At 39.1% G+C, this 25,032-nt stretch overlaps 1 protein-coding gene across 1 annotated transcript in view; it reads right to left on the bottom strand.

Moving 5' to 3' along the window:
* PRKCE (protein kinase C epsilon) overlaps positions 1 to 25,032 on the bottom strand; it is a 296,009-nt gene that overhangs the window by 26,851 nt on the left and 244,126 nt on the right. The window contains exons 11-12 of the mRNA XM_082307833.1: positions 24,131 to 24,285; positions 229 to 367 (exon numbers count right to left, since the gene is read on the bottom strand). Of these exons, the coding sequence (XP_082163959.1) occupies positions 229 to 367; positions 24,131 to 24,285 (294 nt within the window). The remainder of the gene's footprint in view (positions 1 to 228; positions 368 to 24,130; positions 24,286 to 25,032) is intronic.

The following is a 25,032-nucleotide window of genomic DNA, read 5'->3' as shown; positions in this document are numbered from 1 at the left end:
TCAGGGAACAAATAACAGAAAACCGGTGCTTTGCCACTCCTATCAGCACGGAATACTGCTTGTGAGCAGTACAGTAACCAGTTTCTGCAAGATTACCCAGGAAAAACTGCAGCACAGTCTAGTCTGCATCTTCTACTGTTTTTATCTACATGTAAAAAGTGTCTAAAATTACACATGTAACAGTCTGATGTATGATATCTGTATTCTTAGTGCAGTTCAAAAAAATACCTCCGGAGCTATATAGTCAGGTGTGCCACAAAAGGTTGTGGTGGTCACTCCATTCAGAATTCCTTCTTTGCACATCCCAAAGTCAGCCAGTTTACAGTGGCCTTCTGCATCCAGAAGAATATTGTCCAGTTTCAGGTCCCTGAAATAAAAAGGCCCAAAATTAAATCAACTCTCAAATTTTGATCACGTGCTCTTGAATTTCATCTTAAACTACAGAATATGACAAATAGATGGTTTCACAAACCACTGAGAACTGTCCTTCACACATGTGCACAAAAAGTTGGTAGCAGTTACTAAACAGACCTGGTTAAAGGCAATAAGGAAACACGCAATGACAAGCATTTTGCAAGACCAGGCCTTCGCTCTCTCTTTAGCTGCATGACAGCACAGCTGTATTCAAGACAGAATTAGAAACGTTTGGAAAAGATCTGAGTCTTATTTACTACAAATCTAACGTTCTGTCTATATGAAATAGGTCAACAATGTCTAATGAAGCCATTCTCCATTTTTGCACTAGCACAAAGTAAGGAGTACCAATTTACCCATACTCTATCATATGGATTGAATTAAGAGGTACTTTCAAACTGGGATTATTTTGAATTAGATTCTTAATGTATACTAGCAATTCAAAGTTCAGACTGCAATGAGAGGGATAAAAAACAATGCTCTCATCTCAGGGAGCATTATTTTCTGCAGTTTAAACCTGCTCAAAAATAATCTCACAGGAATATTTTGCATTCATTGTTGAACAACACATCTTAGCAGCTGTCTCTGATCACTTGTTGTACAAATGTCTTTGTGTCAAAAATACACAATTCTTCAGTTATTAAATTGGGTGAGGTCAAAAACAGGTTGAGAAAGGGATATCCACCTTTCCTGTCTTGCCCTATGCACATTTTCTAAATATACCATTGATGGTTATCACATGTTCCAACACAATGGATGCTAGGTACCATTTAATTTACCTGTCACTTGCCTTAGACTAAACTATAAAAGGATCTGGAAAGTCAATGCATAAAAGAACCCTCACATGCATGAATAAAGTTCCACAATTAAAAACATTTTATCATGTATAAATAATAAAACAAGTATAAAACAAAGGCAAAACCCCCCACTTATATTGCATGGGCCATTTTATTTTTATACTTCTCTCTAGGCTTTAGGTACCTCTGCCGTGTATTAAAAATACACAGTAATAAATGAAGGCATTGCATGTATGAACGCATACAGATGTGAGAAACAAAAGCAGAACACATGTCCTTAGGTGACTCTGTGTGGACACTTTCTGATCAGAACTTTTTTCCTAGAAGAATTAGAGAAATTTCCATAGGTGGAATTGATGAGAAACAAAGTGTGCATAGGCAAGTTCTAAATCAGATAGAGGAATAAAATCCCATGCCAGCCTCTAAACAAATTTCACCCCAAAAGCCTATGAAAAGATACAGGTTTTGTTGCAAAAATCCTTTATGCCAGCAAATTCCACCTGAGTGAGGGATGAAAAGTCTTCACCTTCCTCTGAGGATTTTTTTCAGAGAAATGTCTCCTTATCAGCCCCCAGACCTTAGAACCACAGGCACCATAACATGGTGGAAGCATTCACACACATTAAATGATTAAACAACCCTTCCAAGGCTGCCTTATGTTAAGAGTTTTTATGGACATGTGCAAGGTTAAGTATGCTGGCATTTCCCCAGAAGTGTTCTTTTCTCCCTATCACCCTAATTTCAGCAGGTGGATTTTATTCTTTTTTTTTTCTTTCTTTCTTTTGACCCTTGTTCAACATTTTCAAACATGCTGGCCCACCTGTATCTAACATATATTTCTCAAGCATGTACACAGGACAGTATGAAAATCAGATATTTCTGGGACACAGTGGACTTACTATTCAAGGTCTGCATAATCATTGCATATCTGTGCAGTAAATCAGACACTTCTTGGAAGCACTGGATGACGTACTGTGCGTGTAGAGATTGGTTGTGCTGTGTACATGTTACAAAATGGTTTGTGCATGTACAAGAAGCCTGACATGGCAAAACAAAGTCAGATTTACCTCACTAAGAGTAAACCCACTGTCTCCCACATAAACTAGTTTTATCAGATATGGTTTATGCAGCTGAAGCATATACTGGCTGTAGAAATGTTCGTTGCAACCAATACACTCTACACCAGACTTTGCTATCTCCAGATCAGTTACGCTGCTCTTGTAGGTCTTCAGCTGGTCACCCACATAAGGCCCCTTGGACCAGACTACATATTTTATCATTCCTTAAGGTCATCCTTTTTACGAGTTCCTAAACAACTCAAGATCCAGCTCGTTACAACATAATCCCCTATGTCTAACCATTTAACCACTCAAATAACCACCTCTTCCTATCCCTGGAAAGTGATTTGCAAGAATTGTCCAACATCATGCAAGAGCAAAGAGACATCAACAGTTCTGTGCCCCCCAAAGAATTCAAATAAACAAAATAAAGCTCCCCACTCCAAAAATCATGTGCCTTCCCAAAACTGCTCTTTCAGTGAATTACAAGTGTTACAACCGAAAGACCTGCATTAAGACAAGACTATAACATCATCAAGTAGAATGTGATCAAGTACAAGAATAGGATAAGGCTCCTGCAGATGGGAGAAAGAAATAAGCTTTTAGCCGTAGCTTTTAATGTTCCAAATGCAGTGCTATCTTGGATGTTTCTAAGCTAAGGAAGAATAAAAGCTGTATTTCAAAAAGTCAAGATGTTCAGATAAAGAAATCAAAGTATAATTATATTTGATGTAATCTGGGAACCACTTCCAGCCACCATCACAACAGACTGTTAGGAAGAAGGGCATAATACAAGTAATTATGATAGGAACTGATGAAAATCAAGAGGCTGCTCAGAAAACTGGATCCACTTTAATTTGGAGTGGTAAGTGATCATCAGAAGACTCTTATATGTTATCTTAACTCTGATCCCAGAAGCAGGACTTCCCAGCGCAGGCAGGTGACACACTGGAGCTGTTAGGACCTAAAATTGTTTAAGTGTCCTTCAATACCACCGGTATGCTAGCCATGGAATTGAATGGAGATATAGTTGGTAACCCAAGAAATTCCTCAGCTAAGAGAAATCTCAACAGTAATAAAACACTAACAGAAAGCCACCAGATAATGGAAAAGGACAGGATACTCACCATTGTCTTTATTTCCTTTAAGATTTGTGTAAGACACAGAAATTAACAATGAAAAATTATCTGGACAGTGGAAAAAGAGAATGAACAAACTGAGCAAAGAGAAAAACAGGGAGAGTCTAAATATTAAATTCTCGCTACCTGTAAAGAACGACAGTGAAATTTTAAGCCTACCTGTAAAAGCACAAGTCAATATAACTTTCTTACCATTTACCAAACTATAATCCTACTTGACAGAAGAAAAATATCTGGGACCTCTTCATCAAGCCAAAACAAAGGAGTGAAGCCTATACGCCTCTTCAAAACCCTATTGGAGGCACTAAGGAATCAGCTTAATTACTCACGCAATAATGGAATTTAATACCAGTAGATTTTTATTATCACAAATACAAAGTGCACCAAAGTTTGAAAAGAAATTTGAAAGAGGCTAAAACAACAGCAGCATGACTCCCATTAAAGCAGAGATGAGAGGTTAAAAGGTAAGCTGGGAGTCTGCCAAAGTGCCAGATTCATAGCTAGCCTGCAAGATTATCATAGTTCATAAAAGTTCTTGCACTGAAAACCATTCAAAACCATTCTGTCACATTACAGTTGCCAGATGGAAAAAAAAAACAAAACAACCAACCAAGACCCAAACAAAAAACTCCATCAAAACCCCCTGATTATGCAACTTCGGAAAAAGAAATCTTAGTTAACTAAATAAATGTAAGAGTATAGGTAACGTGCTATTTAACACCTCACAGGAAAAAAACTAAAACAAAACAGAGAGAGATGAGGAAACAAATGAAAAAGTAACGAAAGAGTTGCCAAGGAAGCTTGTCTTTCCAGAGAAGCAGTCTCACTGAAAAAAACCTCCAAGTTTTAGTTTAAGACTTATATCTCCCCAGAATTGTTCTAAGACACAGACAGCTCTCCTACATCTCAAAAAGTAAAGTAAACGGCTATCAGTCTCCGGAATGTCAATTAATTGTCTGTACAGAACAATCCATTCTGATCCATTCTGTCTTTTATTTGGTTCCTGGTATTAGCGCCAGTTGCCTACCTCTAAATTGGAGCATACCAAATAAAACAGTGTCAGATAGCTCAATGACAAAGGTCTATTAAATCCTTCTTTTTCTCATTTTGCATTCTCTTTGTAGGAACTAAGAAAGTCATCTGTGTCTGACAAAATGAGTTCCTACAACCTGAGTAATCACATGCAACTGCGAACAACCTAACCAGTTAAGCCAGGAAAATGCCCAGATTGCTTGAATGCAGCAATGCTACATTAAGCTATTTCTCTCCTTTGTTTGTTTGCCAAGATACTTTGTACAGTCAGTTCAGTTGACTTGAGCAGTCAATTGCATAAAATGGTTTGTTGGGGTTTTTTTATTTATTTTTTTTTCTCAGAAAGCATTAAGGAGAAATTTAAGCCTTGGTTTCTATTTCTGGACACCTGCCAGCATCGCAGTCACCTCAGAAGCTGAAATGATTGGCAGGATCTCAAGAAAGAATCAAGGTTCATGCAAGTCAGAACAGAAGAGCGGGCAGAATGCAGGTAACCTGTGAGAAAACTTCCATAACGCTCATTCCTTCCTCCTTGCGCCAGTGCCATGAGACACTGACTGCCCTGGCTTCCCACAAATGCTCAGTGGATGAGGACTTCACAGGACTGGGTTCTTAAAGCCTGACTCCCAACAGCAGGCAGTGAGATAACCGCCCTGTGTGCCTGGCCCTACGTGTCACACGTGTCATTTAGATAACAGATAATTTTCTTGTTGAAAGTAAGGCAATTAAACAGTCAAGATGGGTTTTGACCAGTAAAATCAGAAAGTCTGCCATTACTAACAGTAGCCTTTGAACATAGTACACATTAGTGACTAAATAAATCCGTATTTGAAGAACAAGATCAAGTAGCTGAGAAACATGATCACAAGCTGGTTTAAGCAATCACTTTACAATGGGATATCTCCGCAGCATCTCCTTCTACTCTAACTGCTGAATGAGCAACAAAACTAGAAAGCATATACATTTCACAGTGTAGGTCAGAATGAAGCATAATGATTATAATCTGCAAATAACGACATTGGAAGCAAGATTATTTTTTTATAGGGTGAAAGTTCAGTGAAGGACTGTACCTTACTAAACATCTGTAGAACATCAAAGGGGAAAAATCTGAAAGCAACACAAGTCTAAAGTACGTAGCTACTGAACAATCATTTTTTTTGGTGACTTTCAACTGCAATAAACCCTTTCAATAGTGTATTTGAAATCATTGCCATTGCCATTGTTCCCCTGCATGGGAAAATCACATCCTCTCTGCAGGCTTTAAATAGACAAGCTGTTCACAGAAGAAACCAGAGAAGGTAAAAAGGCAACTTCCCCCAATAAGATGGAAAACCATCAGAAACATTCTCTAGTTACAACAGTTTTTGAAATTCATAACTGAAGGCAATATGCTCATTACATCAATTAGCAAATTTGAACGAGCAAGATGAATTTTTTTTTTTTCCTATTTAATTAAGGTAAGACTTCTACATTCCTAGAATTACTTTTTAACTTACTCAGTGGTATCCAAATTGCCTTTCAGACAGAGATGCTCACCTGCAACAACAGGTCTCTCCTGTAACCAGCACAAATTTACTCTTTGCTATAATTTTAGTTGATTTTGCATTTTTAACATAAATTTCAATCACAAGCAGTAAATATCACAGAATTTGGATCATTTGTACCCTATCGTCTGAAATGGTATTTTCTGGAAGATTGATAAATTCACCAAAATCTTTGTCTCAGTTCCTCAAACACACTGGTGTCCTCAAAATATTTATAACTAATGTACTAGGTTGCAATCTAAGCAAAATGGAGTTATATATGGAACTGGTCAGAAAACAAAAAGGAATGTCAACAATTTTAATGTTCTGATGTTAGCTTTTTTAGCTATTAGCTCTCACCAACTTAATCTCAGTTTCCATACATAAACTATGGAACAGATATATTAGGACTGTACTTCACTAGTGGAATCTTTTGTTGCTCTAAGTATTTTAGTCACAACACATCAGCAAGGCTTTTATTTCCCCCACAACAGATCAGAGATAAATGGGAAAATCCAAACTGTAACTTCTAAGAAAATGGAAACTAATAATATATTTTTTTTCCATTTGAAAAACTATGTGGGAAAGAAGCAGCCCATGCTTTCTGATGTTACTGAGCATAAACATGCAATAATAGCAGCATCATTGGATGTCAGGTTCTACCAGTTGATGTGACCTCCCTTATCCATGAAGTAAGAAACAGGACACACACTGGACTGATCATGCTTATGAGTGGATTCATGACAGTAGGACAGGTTTTGTTAGCAAGGATGGAATAGGGAGAAATCTGAGTGAGACTAGCAGTGACAAAAACATGGTTCTACTGCTTTTGTTGTTGTAGAAGATCTCAGGCAGTTTTGCCTGTGTTTATCTGAAAGTCTTGGAATTTCTCTGCTTTGCTTTTATGTTGACCCATTAAGTAATTACTGGATTTATGATACAGGTTTTCTTTGTCACTGTTATATTACTTGGTATTATCAAAGAATAAAGACATTATCTACCACAAAAAGTATAGCAGAGCCGCACTCAGCTATATACAGAAAAACCTGCCGTGCAGATTTGGAAACTGCTACTTTTCAGCAGTGCCAAGTTTGGAATAAAGTGAACCCACCTTATACTGATGTGTATCAGTATGTATAATGGCTAGCGGCAGATGAATTAAGAGCATAGACTTGGTTTCAAATAAAGTCAGAGATACTACAGCTACTTTTCATCGAAGTAAACAGTGATAGTTCACATAGGGTAAACATTAATGGGAAATGCTGACTGCTAATGGGGCCATAGTGACACTCTCTGTCAGGCATGTTTACTTTTAAAAACACACACGTTTACTTTCCTTATATAACACAATGCCCATCAACCTGCCATTTGCACAAATATCTTGTGGACTAAGGGGGTGGTTGAGATGGGAGGAGGAATGTAGCAAAAGGCAGTTTGCTATCTACCCGCCGAGGACATCAGAGGGAGACACACACATGATTGCTATCTGTGCCTCTGTAAACCCTAGTTGTTACAAGGCAAAAGTTTGGCTTGCATGATGTATAACACCACCTGCTCCAGCAATGTCTACCATTGAGAAAACTTTCAGGTCAGCAAGTTCCTGAGTTGGAAAAGAAGGCTGCAAGTTCATCACGCGGCCCTAACTATTTACTGATGTCAATGACGTATGGAACAAAGGTTTAATATTCATTTCCAGTAGCTTAAGGAAACCAATGACTTTTCTGGTAGCATAAAAACATTTCTATAAAATAATTTCTATATATGGCTTTCTAATGGCTTTGACCATAACTTTATTACAATTGTCGGTAGCAGCTTAGGACATTACAGTGCCTGATCTGCTTATCTTTTTATGCTGAGTTTCCTTAAAATAATGTGCAGACAAATAAATATATTGTACTTAACAGCTTTCCTTTGTGTGGCTTTTCCTTTCTTATTATTTCCACATTTTTATTTGTGAACGTAAGTGAAATATGTACAAGTTTAAATATGCATTATGTAAAACATTCTCAAAAATTGGCTAAGCACAGAGGGGAGTGGTCTGTTTCTTTTTCAAGGAAGGGTTGCCTTTTACATTCACATCACACTGCTTTATAAACCCCATCCTGCCATGACCCCTACCTGGGAACGCAACAATTTTTCCATGAGCCTGCAATAGGAATGGGATGTAGCCCTACAACTGTGCCTCTTGACTTAGCCTCCTGCCAAAGCCCTGATTTAGAGAAGTTTTGTGTTGGATCCCAGTGGCAACTCTGCCTTCCCGTGGCCTGCAGGCCTGCATTTTTTGTCCCAAGTAAGAACTGCCATGAATGGAGCCGGCTTCATATTAGGCCTATTGCATAGGACAAACAATCTGCCTCAGAAACTTGCAGCTAAACTAGACAGCAAATGATTTTCTCATTTTGTAAGGCTCCCTGAGATTTTACAAACCGTTTGTGTTTCATGCTGGGTGAAAACACAGACTGTTCAAACCTTTTTGTGAAAGCAGCGTGTGACCAGCCGATGGCCTGGTGCTCGGGACAGTGACTGGCTCTGAACTGAGGCCTGCTCCTCTGGTCCCCCGCCGCTCCCGCGAGTGCCCTGACACTAAGGCTACTAGCAGTTCTCTCAGGGATTTTCTTTCTTTCTTTCTCACTGTCTCCACTTTGGTTAAAAACACCATTTTCTAACTTTTTTTCTTGAAGATTTTAGCTGAAAAATTCCTAACTGGCTCTATGTATTCAGGCTGGGAATGACAGGGTGAAATCTGTACTACCACTAATGATATTTACTGTTTCAGCCTCTGCTACAAAGGCCACGTGTTAAGTCATTGCTAAATATGTAATGTGATAAACCCTGTCCTCACTGACACCTCGGTGATCCCACTGAAGACAATAGAGCTCCCTGGGCTTAGCCAAGGACTGACTCAGGCTGTGGTATTCTACTCTGTGAGGTTCAGTGCTTTGTGCTCTTATTTTTATATCTCAAATAACATAAAAAGAAGATTGCATATTATAACAATAGGTTAGGTGGACCGCAAACTAAAAGTGCCTACTATGTACATCTATAATCCTTTTAAACAAAAGAATAACTAAATCGTTATCTGATAAAACCACTTGACGAAAGACAGTGAAAGGATGGCATGAAGCTAAAAAAGCCTGTCAGATCAAGTTTTGAAAACTCAATTCTGAAAAAATGTTACCAGAACCTTAGAAAGCAAATTTATCAGCAGACACACTAATTAAGTTTGGATCTGTTCAAAAGTTTTTCTTTGGAAACCAAAAGCAATGTTTTTTTTTTCTCAGTGACCTCAGTAGGTAGGATGACACAGTCACTATCATTTGAACAACAATGGAACACGAATTATGCAAACACAAAGAAAAGAGCACTTGGGTTTCAGACATACTGTTTCAGTGGCTAACTGAAAAGACTGAAATTCTTTCTTCTCTTTCCTATTTTTGAGTGAAGCTTTCTTACACAGAATAGAAAAACATAGAGCCAACAAATGCATGTCTATCCAGGTAGCATCTTGCATTTCTACAGCAGTTCTCATTCAGCTATCTCAGCAATGAAGCCTTGTAACTCTTAATAACCCACAACAAGGATATATTACCGCCTTATACAGATAACAGGAAAGACAGAATAAAAGGATATAATGTAATAAACCACAACTCCATCCATTTTTAAAATTTACCTTAAATATGAAAGTAACTAGAGCTCTGAAACACTGTGCTCTGGTTTTATGGCAATATTCTTTCCTGTATTTTCCAGGATTCTGACCCAGATTTATCCCACCAGACATTAGGGTTTAATTGAGGTACCACCGTTTGCCCCAGGCTCCCTCCGTGGCCATCTCCACACATCTCTCTGAGTGGATGATTCACAGAACATGTGGGCTGCACAGCTCCCTAAAGAAGCCTACCCTTCTCCGCCGACTGTAAATGCACTCCAGGACAAGCAGGATCCTGACTTGCAAGCTTCAGTTGCGTTCCTAAAGTTAGGTGAGATGAATCTGAGCCTTTGTGTATATTCAGTATGAGCTGCTTCCCGGCTTCCTGTCTTCTAGATAGAGATTTTATTCAAGTTAATTGTAAAACTTCCTTTTTTGTAGGAGAAAGGCAAACAAAGGCAGATTTTTAAAAAAAGACCTGCATTCATTTGTCTTCGTACTCATGGTGGAATTGCCATATACACACACACACAATTTGCTAGGCTTTGAAGTTATGCCCTGTAATAAGTCCTAATTTTTCTCACATATGTCATATGGCACTCTCCTGACTGCAAAAACTCCCAACATGCATATCCATCAAAAAGCCAGACATTTAATTGCTCTACTTGGACACACCAAATAAAGGCCTCCAAAGCATTATTATTCTACATTGTTTCAGGCATATAGAAAGAGCACTCTAAAAAAATGAAAACAACAGAAGAAAAGCTGCTACTGTAATCAGCCATGATTGAAGGCATTTCCTGTATTTTGCTATCAAACCAGTTGTTTTTTCCATTACATACTAAGTGAACTTTAGTAAGGTCAAGACACCAGAGAAAAACAGGATCAGAAAATCTTTAATCAACTGAAGTTGACTACTTTAGTCTCTCTCTTTCAAATGTTTAGTCCTGGATCTCATCCCACATCTTCAATTTTCTTCCTTAAATCATAGATGCATAAACCAGGCCATTTTGAATTTATGATTTAGATAGTTGTTTTCAATGGCATTTAATTTGTCAGCCTTACACTTCCCCTAGCCTAAAGGTCAATCAACCTCATGCTGCATAACAATACCAATATTATTTTAGCATGATATAAGTCCAACAGGGGAGACGGGTTTTCATTCACAGTCACAATACTGGGCAAAAAACTTCCCTCAGTTGGAAGCCTATTGTTTCCATCATGCTGCCGATTAAGATCAAGAGTAAGTTTTGAAATGACTATTAAACAAAAGTCAAAGCTACAATATCATAGGTTAATATGATCCAATCCTGTACATTGTCATCCTGCTGTCACGCTAAATACAGACTGTTTTAAGGTATATAGCATTCCTGTCCTGTGCTCTGACCCTATTCTTTTTCTAGAGAAAAAGTCTTTTTTTCTTCCATGAATGCCAAATGACATTCTTCTACTTGTAACACAAACGTCGACACCTCCCTCGGAAATGACCAGTTCCAAGCGTATTGTTGACTCAGCGAAGAAGGGAAAAGCATGCCATGTTTTCCCAGCAGCTACTAAGAAAAGCCCGTGCTTTGGTCCAGTTCTGTTACATAAAGGAGAAGACCAGCCTGCCTGAGCACTGTGATAAGACGAAAGCCGACTCATTGGGCAACCTTGTTTATCTACCTACTGAACACAGATGCAAACAGTAGAGGCTACTGAGTGCTAGCAGATGGCCTCCAAAGCTCACCTTAAGTCCTGTTCTCCCTTGCCCCCATGCCCCTTTTCTAGCCTCAAAACTGTAGTAAAGGTTCTCTTTTTAATTCAGCTGAGGTTGTTTATGAAAAGGAAACTAGTGACACTCACATACATCCCCATTTTTCAGTCAAGGGATCAGACCTTCAACACACTCAAAGATGAAAACACACAGTGAAGATGAAGAGCTCTTAAAATGTTACAATCTGCTTGGAAAAGGTAGCACAAATCTTTTACATCCTCAATAATGCTTATTCTGTGCTTCTATCAGGAACAGACAGAACCACCATTAGATTCAGGGAAAAAATGAAAACGTGGCAAAGCTGGGAACCTACTTTATAATTTGAATTGGTCGTCTTTTTCTTTTGTTTCTTTGAGTAAACTCTATACACTCTGTAGACTTTTAAAGAAGATGTTTAAGCCAAACAGTATTTTAGTCTGGCAACCACAATGTGGGGCATACAACAAAAAGGCCAAACCCAGGTGACCAGGAGCATATCCTGAGCAAGCCATTACTGCACCAGCATAAGCTGACATTCCAGTGCCTTTTCCATACTAGCCAAGGCTCTCTGCAGCTTTGTGATGCCCAGAAATTGTAAAGGAGAAGGGTTGCTTAAGTTTTTTACATACAGTGTTTCTTTTTATAAAAGAAATAAATTTATCAGAATTCTCTTCCCTATGCTCCCAAGGGTGTCTTTAGCAGGGAACAAACAGAGCTCCTAGCAGTAAGAAGACTCCTGGTAAAGCTCCATATCATGTTTCCATGGAGGAAAATGCTTTCTAAGTCAGAAAAAAACCCTCTGCAGTGAACTTTTGTACAGACACTGATTTTTTCCAACCTCACTTTGGTCTCAGTTCAACCTCTTGGGTCTTTTTATGGAAAGCCTTTCCACAGAGTGGTGCATGTAATATTACGCAGAGTGGACTAAATAAATTATATAGCATAAATGAAATGATGTAAGTCCGCAAGAATGTTGCTTCCAACAAAATGTTTACTTATATGGAATCACTAGAACAAAGATTTTAATAATTTCTGCTTCTATTCTGATTTCAGTAGCATAGTTCACATGCCTAAACATCTTTTTACACAATCATGTGGTCTGAACTTGGGAAGGGTACGTAGGCTCTTAATTAAAAACCTTTTCTAACCCTGCTGTATTTATCAAGGACCAAAACAGCAGCAGTGAACAGCAGTTTAACAGATTTCTGCAGAAATTCTTATAAAAACAGCGAGTTAAATTTATTTTGTTTTTTAACCTTCTAAAAGCATTCTATTATACAGATAGATTTGTCTGTTTCAACATTCTGCAGAGTTAACAATTTTCTGTTATGTTTGATGAAAGATTACTGCAGTGGAGGGATTCCAGCAAAATTAAAGAGACTCTTTATTATTTGTCTGTAAAGTATGAAGAAGATGCCTGAAAAAATGGGAGTTGCTTGTCCTTCTGTGTTGGTCTATACATAAAATAAACTCCTAATGCTGCTTCCAGACAGAAGTCATAGAAGTTTGTGCTTTGCATTGATGGTTCCAACTCCAAACCTTCAATATGTGATTAAAAAGGGTTATATATGCTAATACAGAGAGCTCTATTTTACAAGACACTCTTTTAAAATTGTGATTGTGTAGCAAAATCAAATTACTTTCAGCCCCCAACCTCAGCCAGAAAGCTGCACAAACACTCCTAGAGAAACTTTTCTTATGCAGAAGCTTCAGCTCCAGTGCCGTTCCAAACGTAGTTCCTGCAGCCTTCCCCCATCTCCTCCAGAAAACACATTCTCAGGAACGCTACTTTGGCTGTAGTGCCAATGTATAATATAATCATTTAAAATCTACTTATACAAAGCACCCCACTACTTTTAATTAATATGAATGCTATGGAAAGATGAGTCATGCGTTACTCACATGAAATAAAAAATGGCATGACTTAGGAAATTTACAGCGTATTCACTTTTGCCAACATCAAGGTTGGCAAAGAGTGCTATACCAATTTACCTTCAGCTGTAAAGACAGAGAGGCTACAGAGAAGAGCCTAATAGTCCAGACCAAATGAAAAAAGAGAGGCAATTCTGAATACAAGATTTGGGAGACTAAAACATCATTTTAATTGCTAACATTTGGTACTTACTGGGTAGTCATTGCATGTAAATACTGACTTCAGTAGGATTATAATGCAAACTCTTGACCAAAGTCAGCTGTTCTTGAACAATTTTGCCAACATTAAAAAAAGAAAAGAATATATATTGAGCGTGAGGAATTATCTTTGTAACTTCTATGGGCCCAGCCACTAGGTTTCTCTTCAGAGACCTGCTAACCAGACTCTATGCTCTGACAAGATCAGAAATTATCCTATAAAACTCCCAGACAGTTACGTGGGCAAAGACTAGCAAGAAACCTAAATATACAGCTTACAGAAGAACTATTTTACATAAAGTTTCATTAAGTTATAATGTTCAATAAAGTCTCTTTGCATCCTTCTGACAGCCTTAAACTGAGCACACTGAGTACAATTTAATTCCATTGTAAAATTGCTTTGCTTTTCTGGTGTCAGAAAGAGCTTTTACTGTAAATGAAAATCATGATTTTTAAAGAACCAGACTCTTAGACACCAGATAGCAGCCTCTGTACACCGATGTCATGTTGTAATCACATTTATAACATATTTTTATTATGTATTATCACATTCTGAATTCCAAATAAAAATGCATGAACAAAAGAATCTCTGTTGTGCTATATTCCAAAGACATGTATACAATATATTAAAATCAACGTTGCCCGACCCCGAAACAAATGTGGATATTAGTTTAGAGTCTCTGTAGCCAATTTGTAGCATTGTGTTAAGACTTGATAGTATAGCAAATGAAATATTACGGGGCACTATAGTATGATTGTCAACCCAGACTCAGGCTGCAAGTGATGACATTAGCAATGATACAGTTCAACCTTTTACTGCCCACTCTGCCGCTGGCATCATCCCTTCCACCTTCTTTCACACCCCCATGCTACCATTGCTGTAATTAGGCAAACATAACTGTGTTTGGTTGCTTTTTAAATGGATCCTATTAAATAAGGTGTGTAAAAAATAAACCCCATTTTCTATGGCAGGATTTTTGGATTTTAGCCTAAATCTCTTGGATTGGGTTTATACAGACAATTATCCTTGCCTAACTAAGAGCACCCTTAGCTGAGCCAGAGAAGAAAAAGCTGTAGAAGTAATGACTTACACCAGATTTGTCACTGAATTATCTCTGGCTTTACAAGCTACAGCTCACTAATATCAGTTAACGTTTTGTTGTTATTACTACACAGAGAATTTCCAGGGTGCTTTTTCAAAATTTCTTCCAACTCTTTTGCTCACGGACAGAACAACTTCTACCCAATCTGCAGATGTTTTAAAAATCGTAGGCAAATCCTTTTCCTCTTGAGTCATCCACAGAAAATGAGAACTTTTGTCCTACTGCATGTGCAAGTGTACCACTCGCTATGATCTCGTGGAGGCTGACGAAAGATCCCCTCCTTTTTCTTTTGTGAATTTTCAAGAGGTGAACTGAGAACCTGCCTAAACCCCAGTGTTGTCCAAAGGGTTTCTGTCACTTCCACCCTGGGCATTTCTCCCTCAGTGTCTGTGGAAACCAGCTCAGAGAGTTTTGGCAGAGGCAGCTTCAACCAGCTTGCAAAGGACTGCCTTCAGCCTCATGCCAAGGGGTACGCTGCCGAGCTGCTGTCTACTTCCCCCGTTCACAATCTGAGGATCCTTTTATGCTATCAGGTATCTAAAGACTTTCATATAAATGAGAATCAGGGCCTCTCTATAACAGTTATGGCCCCTTTGGACCTATTACAGATTATCAACAAATGAACTGGCACACATTTGGTATGCCTTTTTATGCCCTCAGTATACAGTACCATAAACGCTTGCTGCCCTCTTATTGGTGGTTAAGTTTAGGCAAATATGTACTCAGGCAGTTTCTTAAGTGCATATTATTTTTGTTCTACAAGTACTCCTTTAGAGCTGTTTCAGATTTATTGATGTTTGGACGCTTTTAAATATCCATTACCCACTTAATTGACCATAGCAATTCCATCTGACTCATTATTTGTGTTTGTTAGAATATATTTAGGCATTTTTTTAAATGGGTGTTAATAGACCATAGGATCTCCCTTGGAAACCCTATAATAAATCAAGTAAATACTTGGTGAAGTGCTGTAATGTTTATTCGTTACTACTAAATTTTATCCTTAATATCCCACATTTTGAACACATGAAGTTCCTCAGTTCAGGTTATTCGTGACCAAGCTTTCTTTGGTTGTTTTTTTTAGGGCACTGCTTCTGTATTATTCAGTTTCATACCAAGGTGCACCCATACCAGCTGCTATATTGGCTATCTATTGTTGAAGCTACCCCATCCTTCCCTCCCCTTGAAGGGTCAATCAAATGCCCTAAGACTGGAATACCTCGTGAAGAATACTTTTACAACTGCCACTGTCAAATCTACATTAAAAAATCTACACAACTGCATGTACTATTTGCATTTGACATGCTTTGAAGAATGGTATTTTCTGTGACTTCCATACATCAGCAGAAGGAAATTAAAGTCTGGAGGAAAAAGAATACCTATGTAAGTATTGGCATTATTTCTGGCCTCTCCCCTTTATTTTTTCTTTCTCTGCTGTTTTGCAAGACTGACTACTGGAAACAAATTCTAGAAGCAGGAGGCAAGAAGTGAAGACGCATCTGGTGTGTACATTGTAAGAAGCGCTGCTTGGGCTTTTCCTCATAAGCTGGATGTTAACGTAGGAATTTTTTTTTAATCCTAAACATTATACCCCCAACATAAGTGGTCTTGTGGGGTCAAAATTCAATTTGGTGGTGGCAGGAGAGTGTTTCTGCCTGGTGCCATCCATCCCTGGGTGTATCACAGTGCAGAAACCTCACAAACTCTCGCATCTCAGTAAAAGCTGGCCTTGGCCTCACTGCCATTCCTGCTTTGCCCTGCTCCACATCTGCCTCCTCCACACATACTCGGTGCTGCTGAGATGATGAAGACAATGTATTTCTGCCACTGTCTGCTGCTCTGGGAAGCTGCTTGTTTGGACTCTGTGAAATACAGGCAGCTGAGGAGAGGGGCAGGCATTACTTCTGACACAAGAAGGTAAGTGACTCATGACCACTCTGGCCTTGTTACCCCTCACCTTTCTGCTCATTTGCAGCACAGTCGTGGCCACCTGATCCATTTTGGTCCCCTTTCTGATTCCCCTGGTTAGACCACACCTAGTCTGTCCAAGGTCCTCCTGATGTAATCCTACCACTGTTTATTCTGGTAGCAGTAGAGACTTTGATGCACTCCCCAAAATGCTGGGGTTCTTACTGGCTGTATTTTTGCTGTTTTAGTCCATTATGCCATTTTAGTCAACCTCCTGGTGAACAATATTCTTTCTGTTTTCTTATATTTGAGTACAAGTTATCAGCTAAACAGACACTTTCAAAAGTTTTCAAAAGTTTTGGTGATAACTCAGTTATGCTAGCTTTCAGACTGGCTAAATTCTCATCTTCCACAGCTTTTTGCAATGGCAAGCAAAATAACATATGGTTTTTAATAACAGTGCATTCTCAAATGCGATGATTTTCTATTTTAAAATAAACACATTTTCAATCTGAAAAGTCAAACCAAGGTCCCAAATCATCCAGGAAGCTGCACACTTCATGCATATGAATAGTCTCACTGAATCAAAATCAGCCTATGAGTACAGTGATCTGCATGCAGAAATGTTCGCTGGCGCAGCGTCTAGGTGATAAGCTCTTTTTGAACAAGGAGGTGGATAAAAGTGGGGGGGGAAGAAAGGGCAAAGAGAATAAATGCAAACCTTGAGCCAAAAGAGCAAGGTTCTGACCAAAAGATCGAAAAAGTTGTACGCAAATGTCTTTACCAAAGTGTATCACCCAAATTTTGTTTTTGGTTGTTTAGTATTTTTAATACCCTTATTTAAAAATCCACTAAATAGAGTTCCTTATGTGTTTTCACCTAATTTTTTGCATTACTCTCCAACTTCTCTGTTGCATCTCAAGAGCACAACAAAATCTTTGTGAAATACCTACTGCCTCAGAATCACATTTGCTGTGCATTTCTCTACACTATGAAACTTTGGCAGATGCTCAACAGCATGCAAAAAGGCAAAGCCTCACCCTTAACATGACATAGTTTCAACACCAGTGCAACTGGGTTATAGAAATATTTTCGATTGTTTGAAGACAAACATAACTGAAGGGCACAGAAAAATTCAGTCCTAACTTTCTTCTGTTAGCAGAATTACGTTTAGGAAGGACCTTCAGAGTTTTAATGCACTGCAAAACAAAAAGCATTCACTTCCATTAGAAAACTGTTTGAAGAATATGATTTTGTTTGGAACTGGTGTACATGTTTCTGTAGAAACAAAGCTGTGTCTCAGCATTTTAGGAAAACTACGGGATTGCCTTGTGTCAGTACATTTCAGCTTTACATGTGCCGCAGCTCTAGTGGATTTTTATTTTGTGTATGTTTCTCTCAGTTAAAATCTTCTTATCAAATGCAGAAAGATAACACACATTTCTTCCTGTTATAAAATAAAAGCACAAACATCAATCATCAAAAATCCCTGACATTCACCCAGAAATAAATAGAAATACGCTCTGTAACATTTCACTGCGATTATCTGTTGAGAAGCACTGTCGCCCTTTCTACCGAGCGTACCGGAACATGGCTGCCCTCACAGGAATGTAAACTTGGCATTAACCCTGGCAGATTCCCACTCCCTGCCCTCTCTCATTTAACATTAACTCACTCCTATACTGTTATCAGAAGGTAAAGGTCATAGCTTTATTTACACAATACAGCACTATACAAATGGTCATTAAACAAGAAAATCTTGCACCAAATAAACATGAAGCAAAAAAACAATGCTGACCTCGCTACCGGGAACTCCCCCTGGAAGTACCTTGTCATTCCCCAAATGAGGTCAATGGTGCTGCTCTATCCTTCTAAATATTAACTGCCCGGCACTGCTCCTCCGCATACCCAACTCCCACGCAAGAGCCAGCTGAGGACTTTCTTATGTTCCAAACCCAGGAGAAATTTAGAAAGCATTCTACTGTTGGCAAGACCGCGTGGTTCATATCCTATTCCCACAGCCTTTACTCATCCTTCCACAGCTGGAAACCTTGTCAAAGGCTCTCCTATACGACAGCAGCCTTGAGCACAATACATAAGCTGGGCAGATGGCAGGGTGGACTCCCTCGGTCCGAATGCCAGAAGCCTGGGAACCAACCCTTCTTCCTGCTTCTCATCTCCCTCAGCCCCGCTCCTCTCCACCCCAGCCCACTGCCTTTTCCTGCGGGGAAGATATCCTGCTTATTTATGCGTTTCATGACTGCTGGCCTGCCTAGATCCAGCAAGAAAAAGTGCAAAAAGGGCAGGAGGCCACCGACTAAAATCCCGTCGGAGCTCACGCTCAGTTTCGGAAACTAGACCAGGCAGAGCAGAGCATGGATGTAGCCCGGGGCGCAAACCTGGCCAAGAGCACTGGTCAGGTGGCGCGGCTTGGGCAGCAGTCCCTGGAGACGCTGGGACTCGGACACGCACGCAGCAGCGCAGTTCACTCCTTGCTTCCTGCTTTTACTGAAGGTGATGGAAATGGTTTGCTGCTCACTTGCGCCCGAAGCAAACTGTAACTTCTCCGTAGCAGACTGCTGCAACAGGCAGTTTATGTGGGGAAGGGCTTTTGTTCAGGATATTCCTCTGCTTAGGTCTGAATATGCTGTGTGAGGGTACAAGTCTTTCTTGCCCTCCTTCATGGACCGTAGCTCAAGCAGCAATTTAACCTTTAACTGTTTAGAGCTGCAACAAGATCATCTTTACATACTTAAAAACAAATTTAAACCAAAATGCTCCATGTCTAGTTTTGTATTTTAAAAAGCCAAAAAAAAGGGGAGGAGGGGAATTTTATTTGGCTGCTGCCACTCAGAAATAACACAGTAAGGTAACTTGGGAGAATGATGACTTTTAACGTGTTAACCACTGACCATGCAACATTTTCATCAGTGTAAATATAACTCCTCGTTACTCTGCCAAGGTTGCACTGAATCATACAACCGCCAGTGAAGTCAGACTTTCTAAATATTCTTATTTCACAAAAAAACACACTAATGAAAGTGCTTTTAATTTTAGGTAGCTCTTCTTTCTGAAACACTGGTGTGTGTTAGTTACCCTGATAAACGGGAATGCTGGGAAAACTGATCACCCAAGGAAAAATTCAGTTAGTGTTCAAACAAGTTCTTAGGGTATTTGTGTACAGAAAAAGCCCGGAGGTATTCAAGGACTGGCACCTGCATATTTATATTCGCATTCTCCTCAATTCAGTGTTAATAAATCCTTCATCAAGACCAACATACTAATTACAGAGTGCACAGAGCCTCAGAAAGCTGCAGCGAGTTACAGGCTGGATTATTACTTCATATTGCTGAGGAACATGATAGCCCATAGTCACGAATGAGGACTCCCCTGTGACCAGGTGCTGTACGATTTGAAGGCAACATCTCACAGACCTTATATTTGAAACCAAAAGAATGAGTTAACCCAAAGCAGGTGACACTAAATTCCCAGTTAAGGTATTTTTCATCCTCTCAGGTGAACTGAAATTGCGTACATTCAGTTTCTTTCTTTTGTATTTCAGAGAGAGCTCCCCGTTTAATCACTTGAACGGTCTTGAGCATGCCAGAGATCACGCAACATGCCACTGGCCCTTCAGGTCTTCACTGAAACACTTGTAGCTCACACAGTTATTCCCTAAATCAAATATAAACTGGGGACACCGGCATTTATGTTAATGAAGTGGTACCCCATTCTAGTGCTGATGTCCTTGCTTGGGGAGACAACAGTTCTTTGTATGTATTTCAGGCCACAGTGGGCCACTTGTCACCTCACCTGAACTCCTACAACAAGAGCCAGAGACACCCACCCAGGTACTCCTGTCTGCAGCCCAACAACTGCAGGTGAAACAAGAACACATAACGTTTACGTATGTCTGCGGAAAGCGCACAAGAATGTCAAAAGTCGGTACAAGAGGGGAGTACGGAACTGGCAGTTTCGTAACACCCAGTTTGTTGCATCTTCCCTATATGAGAATATATGTTAAGCTGATGATGACTGACTTTAAATATACCAGACTCCAGGGACAGGTGACAGTGAACATAGTCCACAACCTTTCATCACCGAGTTCAAAGTCCAGTTCAGCCCACAGGCAAAATGAGATTCATAGTCTAGCCCTTAATTCCTGAAGCTTGGATACATTTTTTCAAAGTGGTGCAATTGCATAACACAAACAAGAACCACTGCCAGAAACTGCGATTGAAACTTCTCCAGCGTCTGATTGACTCTACTTGTATTATCAGGCCCCAGCTTGACATGTGCCTGAATAGCTGAATGCCAGATGAGAGGGAAGGTGGCAGGGATAATGCAAATATTTTTAATAAGTTGTTGAAGTGTTTTTGACACAACAACAGTAACATTATACCCTTAAAAATGCCACACTGGAAATTATCCTAAGGTTTATCTGTCATACAAGATGCATTTAGTAACAGCAGCATCTTTATAAAAATTGTGAGGTTCATCTTTATTTCCAACATAAACCTGATAAACAAAAGGAAGGTATGTAATTCCAGTGAGCACACAGATAATTGGACAAGTCTGGGAACAACTGCTGGGCCAGTTGCAAAGATGTGAACTTACAGAATAATTTCTACTGCCAAACAGGGAGCTAGCTTTCTCTTTGAACTCCAGGGGAAATGAGGATAAACTAGTTATTATAAAAGATGATCATTTAGTATCATCATAGCACTTTCTAAAAATCTAACCAACAAGCCAAAGCATGAGCTAAAGCTAGTTATTTACTTCCAAAAATACAACTATGTTTAGCTCCAAACAAATACTTCCACATACATGGCTGAAAAAAGATCAGAAGGTATAGCAGCTATTTTGAAACCTGCATTTCCATCAAACATCTTAGTGTATTTATATATTCCCCACTTTCCTTGAAGTATTGCCCACACAAGCAGCATTTCCCACTTTGGAGAATAACCATTAATTTCACACCGCAATGTTTTTTCTAGAGATATAATTACACAGAACACAAGTATTCTTTATTAAAATATCTGAAGGCATGTTAGGTAGTTATGACTGGTAGCTATTCAGGAGCATAGGTTTTCTTTTCTTTTTTTCTTTTCTTTTTTTTCCCCCTTTCCTTTCCTTGTTTGCCAGCTAATAAGAGCTTTGGAGATGTAAAGGAGTGACTTGATCCCAATGCATTTTTAACATTGTAATAAATGATGCAGTGAGGTACGGAATAATCAGGCTGAAACTGTACTGTACAAGACTACTACTCTAACATGCACTTGACATCAACAAACGCATTCTCCCAGGGCCTGGCACACTATGAATGAATTGTGACATTTTCCTACGATTAATTCCTTTAAGATAATCTCTAACTTCTTCCTTCTACTTGTATTTTATAGACTAACTGCGATATACATTTTATGAATTGTTGAAGCTCCTTGTATCCCCCCGTTGGGAAAACGATTTATTCTTATGGACATAATTACGTTCAGATCCAAAAGCCTGTGTCAAAGCAGAATACAACTAAATCTGTTCCTAATGTTCTTCCTGTTGCTGTTTTTAGTTTCTGCTTTCATCCTACAACTCATGTTATTTCTCTTCTTTTGCCTCTTCTGATAATACACCCGATACAACACGCCATTTACAATTTTAGTGTTTTACTGTAGCATGCCAAAGACATGTCAGCATAGTTTCTGAATCAGAAGTTGAGAGTATCTTGCAAAGTTTAAATTACAAAGCATTGTCTCATCAGAATAACATTTCTCTTGGGATCGAAGCATTTTGACTATGATAAAAAGTCATAGAAAGAATGCAGGCACACAAAGCGATTCAATGCAGCTAGGAGCCAACATACAGCAGAAGCTACATATAAGACAAGGGAAAAGAGGGAGAAAAGAGAAAGAGAGGAGAGAGAAGGGGATGTGTGTCAAAGGATGGGAGCAGGGAGAATGAATGCACACTCATATAAAGAAGCAGGAAGGTAATTTTACCAATTCTTTCTTTCTGGTTCACAGAAATCACTAAACTGACTGCTAATTACAAAATGTCTAAATTCCAGCCTTCAGGAAGTGGAAATTAGCTCAAGTCTTTTTATGGAAACAAATCCTCAAAATCCTTCACTTTTTAAAGCACCAATCTTGCCTGTTTCCCTTATGATAGATACTTAGGAAATTCTGAAGTTGCCATGTTCTAGTACCTAAATGTACAAATACATAGCTTTAAAATAAATGCAGACAAGAATTGGAAACGTTATATGGGCAGCAAAGGTAAGAAATGTGTTGGATCTTCAGCACTTGAAAACAAGCCTAAACAAAGTGGTAGGGCCTAAATTCCAACCCAGTATGCAAACATCACACCAGTGTTAATAAAAAAATGGAGATTAAGAGCTGCAACTAGCAAATAAGTTTTCTAAAGAAAACTGGATATTTGATTGAAAGATCACTTTCACAGAGATTTATTTTCCTGAGAAATGCAATGTCCTGCTGTTTGCGATATCCCTGGAAAGGAGACTCCTTCTCTGAGAAGTTTCCCCTTGAATCTCAGTTGATGGGAAAGCCAATGGCCTCTGTTGGAAGTTACCACTCAGTCCTGGTAACTAACCACTTAAAATTGACTTCTTTCAATTTGTAGTACTCTTAAGAGCAGCCTTAATATGAATCCAGGGATGTGACAAATTCCACATCCTCATCTTGATGTTTCTGCTCAAGAAACCTGAGACCGCCTCTCCCTGAGCTGACTACCCCAAATCAAAACTGATAACCTGATAGACTGTGAGAGTATCAAGAGAATATCAAAACTCAGTTAGATCCACAGAACTCGGAATTTTTAGGAGACAGGACAGACCTGTGTCACAAAACCTATAAAGCACTCTGCTTGTGAAAGCCTGAATGTATTGCATGCAATGACAGGCTGCTAAAAAACAAATAAAAAGAGAGAGGAAGGGTGAAAAGACAAGATAAAGGACTTAATAAACACATTGACATCAGGGTGAGAATTTTCAAAGTGATTCCTTACTTTTAACTATAAAAGCCTATCCATAAATGCGTTCTTCAACACAGCACAATATGCCGTTTTTTGGTGTGTGTGCATGGGTGTTGACGATTAGAGACTGGGGGGGCGGCGGTTCCGCTAGATGCGGGCACTTGCAGGCAAACCAAAACTGTCTGCAAAGAGCCGCTTCCTGCTGGTGACTAAGCCTTCACCCAAACAGCCAAGAGGAAGGGGCATAAGTAAAGCATCCCAAACGACCATCCCGATTGTATCAGAGTGGAGACAACTAGGACAAACAAACTCAGGAAGTGGCAGGGAGTTAGAAACCGAGAGGAAATCTATGGCACAGAGAGGAAAGTGAAGAGATTGCGCCGATCTGCAGAAAGGTCACCTCTGGGTCGCACCGTGCCAAGCTTTTTCAAAACCGCTTTATTTGGACTATAATACAAAACTGGCACACACAGCTGGCGACTGCTGCAGAGGCTATTCAAATGTTAACATTCTCAATGATAAACAGCCAAAAAAAGTTCTATGTAAGCAAATTGGAACAAACAACTAATCTAAATCTGGTTGCTAAGAGACAGAGGATTTCAGCCAAAACCAGCCCCAAGCCTCAAGAATACTTTATTTTTGATAAAAAAAAAAAAAAAAGTACCTGTAGATGACGCCATGTTGGTGAAGAAACATGAGTGCTGATGTGACCTCTGCTGCATAAAAGCGGGATCGAGGTTCATCAAATTTGCGTGAGCGCTGGATTTGAAACATTAGGTCTCCTCCATTTACATATTCCATGACGAAAAAGAGGCGGTCCTGAAATTAATTAAACAGTGCTATTTAGCTAATTTCTTTTAGTCACACAAAGGGCTGCTTGAAGCTACACTTTAGGCGACTGCAGCATTTACGTCAAGAAATGAAAGAAACAAACACTACAATTCTGAAAAAGGAAAAGCTGACAACCAAAAGTCTCCAAATCTAAAGAAAATGAGACAAGAGTCTCAAAGTGAGAAAGGAGAAAAAGGGAATAGAATCAAAATGTAGTAATAAGCAACACACAGACAAATCTCCACACTTCAACAAATACATACGGGATTATAATCAATTTTATATAATAACGGAGATACTTAAACGATGCCGTTTCTTTTAAAATTTAGCCATAACAATGAAGAGATAAAGTCAATTCTGTCAACTACTGATGGGCTGCTGGGCAAATTTCAGGCTCCTTATTTCTTCTCCTGTCTCTTACCAGCTACTTTGTCTGCAAAGTATCTTTCCCAAATTATGTAAAAATGAATTAGGATTGTTAAGCTATAGAAACGAGTGCTGCCAATCTCAAACACTTACATATAACTTCTCGAATTGCCTCAAACTCTCCTAAGACAATGAAATATAATTACAGTATTAGAATACATATCAAATTCTTTTTATTTTCTTCTGATGCTTATCACTTCAATGTTCAAGTTTTCAAGCCTTATTCCATGATGGAGAACTAGAAATTAACTTTACTTGAGAACAGCAACTGAGATTCTCAGGTGATCACCCCATTTTGGTGTGTTTCAG

Source organism: Platalea leucorodia (genome assembly GCF_965183815.1).
Source record: "Platalea leucorodia genome assembly, chromosome: 3".
Classification (NCBI taxonomy): Eukaryota; Metazoa; Chordata; class Aves; order Pelecaniformes; family Threskiornithidae; genus Platalea; species Platalea leucorodia.
Note: the sequence above shows the minus strand (reverse complement) of the source record. Positions and strands in the feature narration are given on the sequence as shown.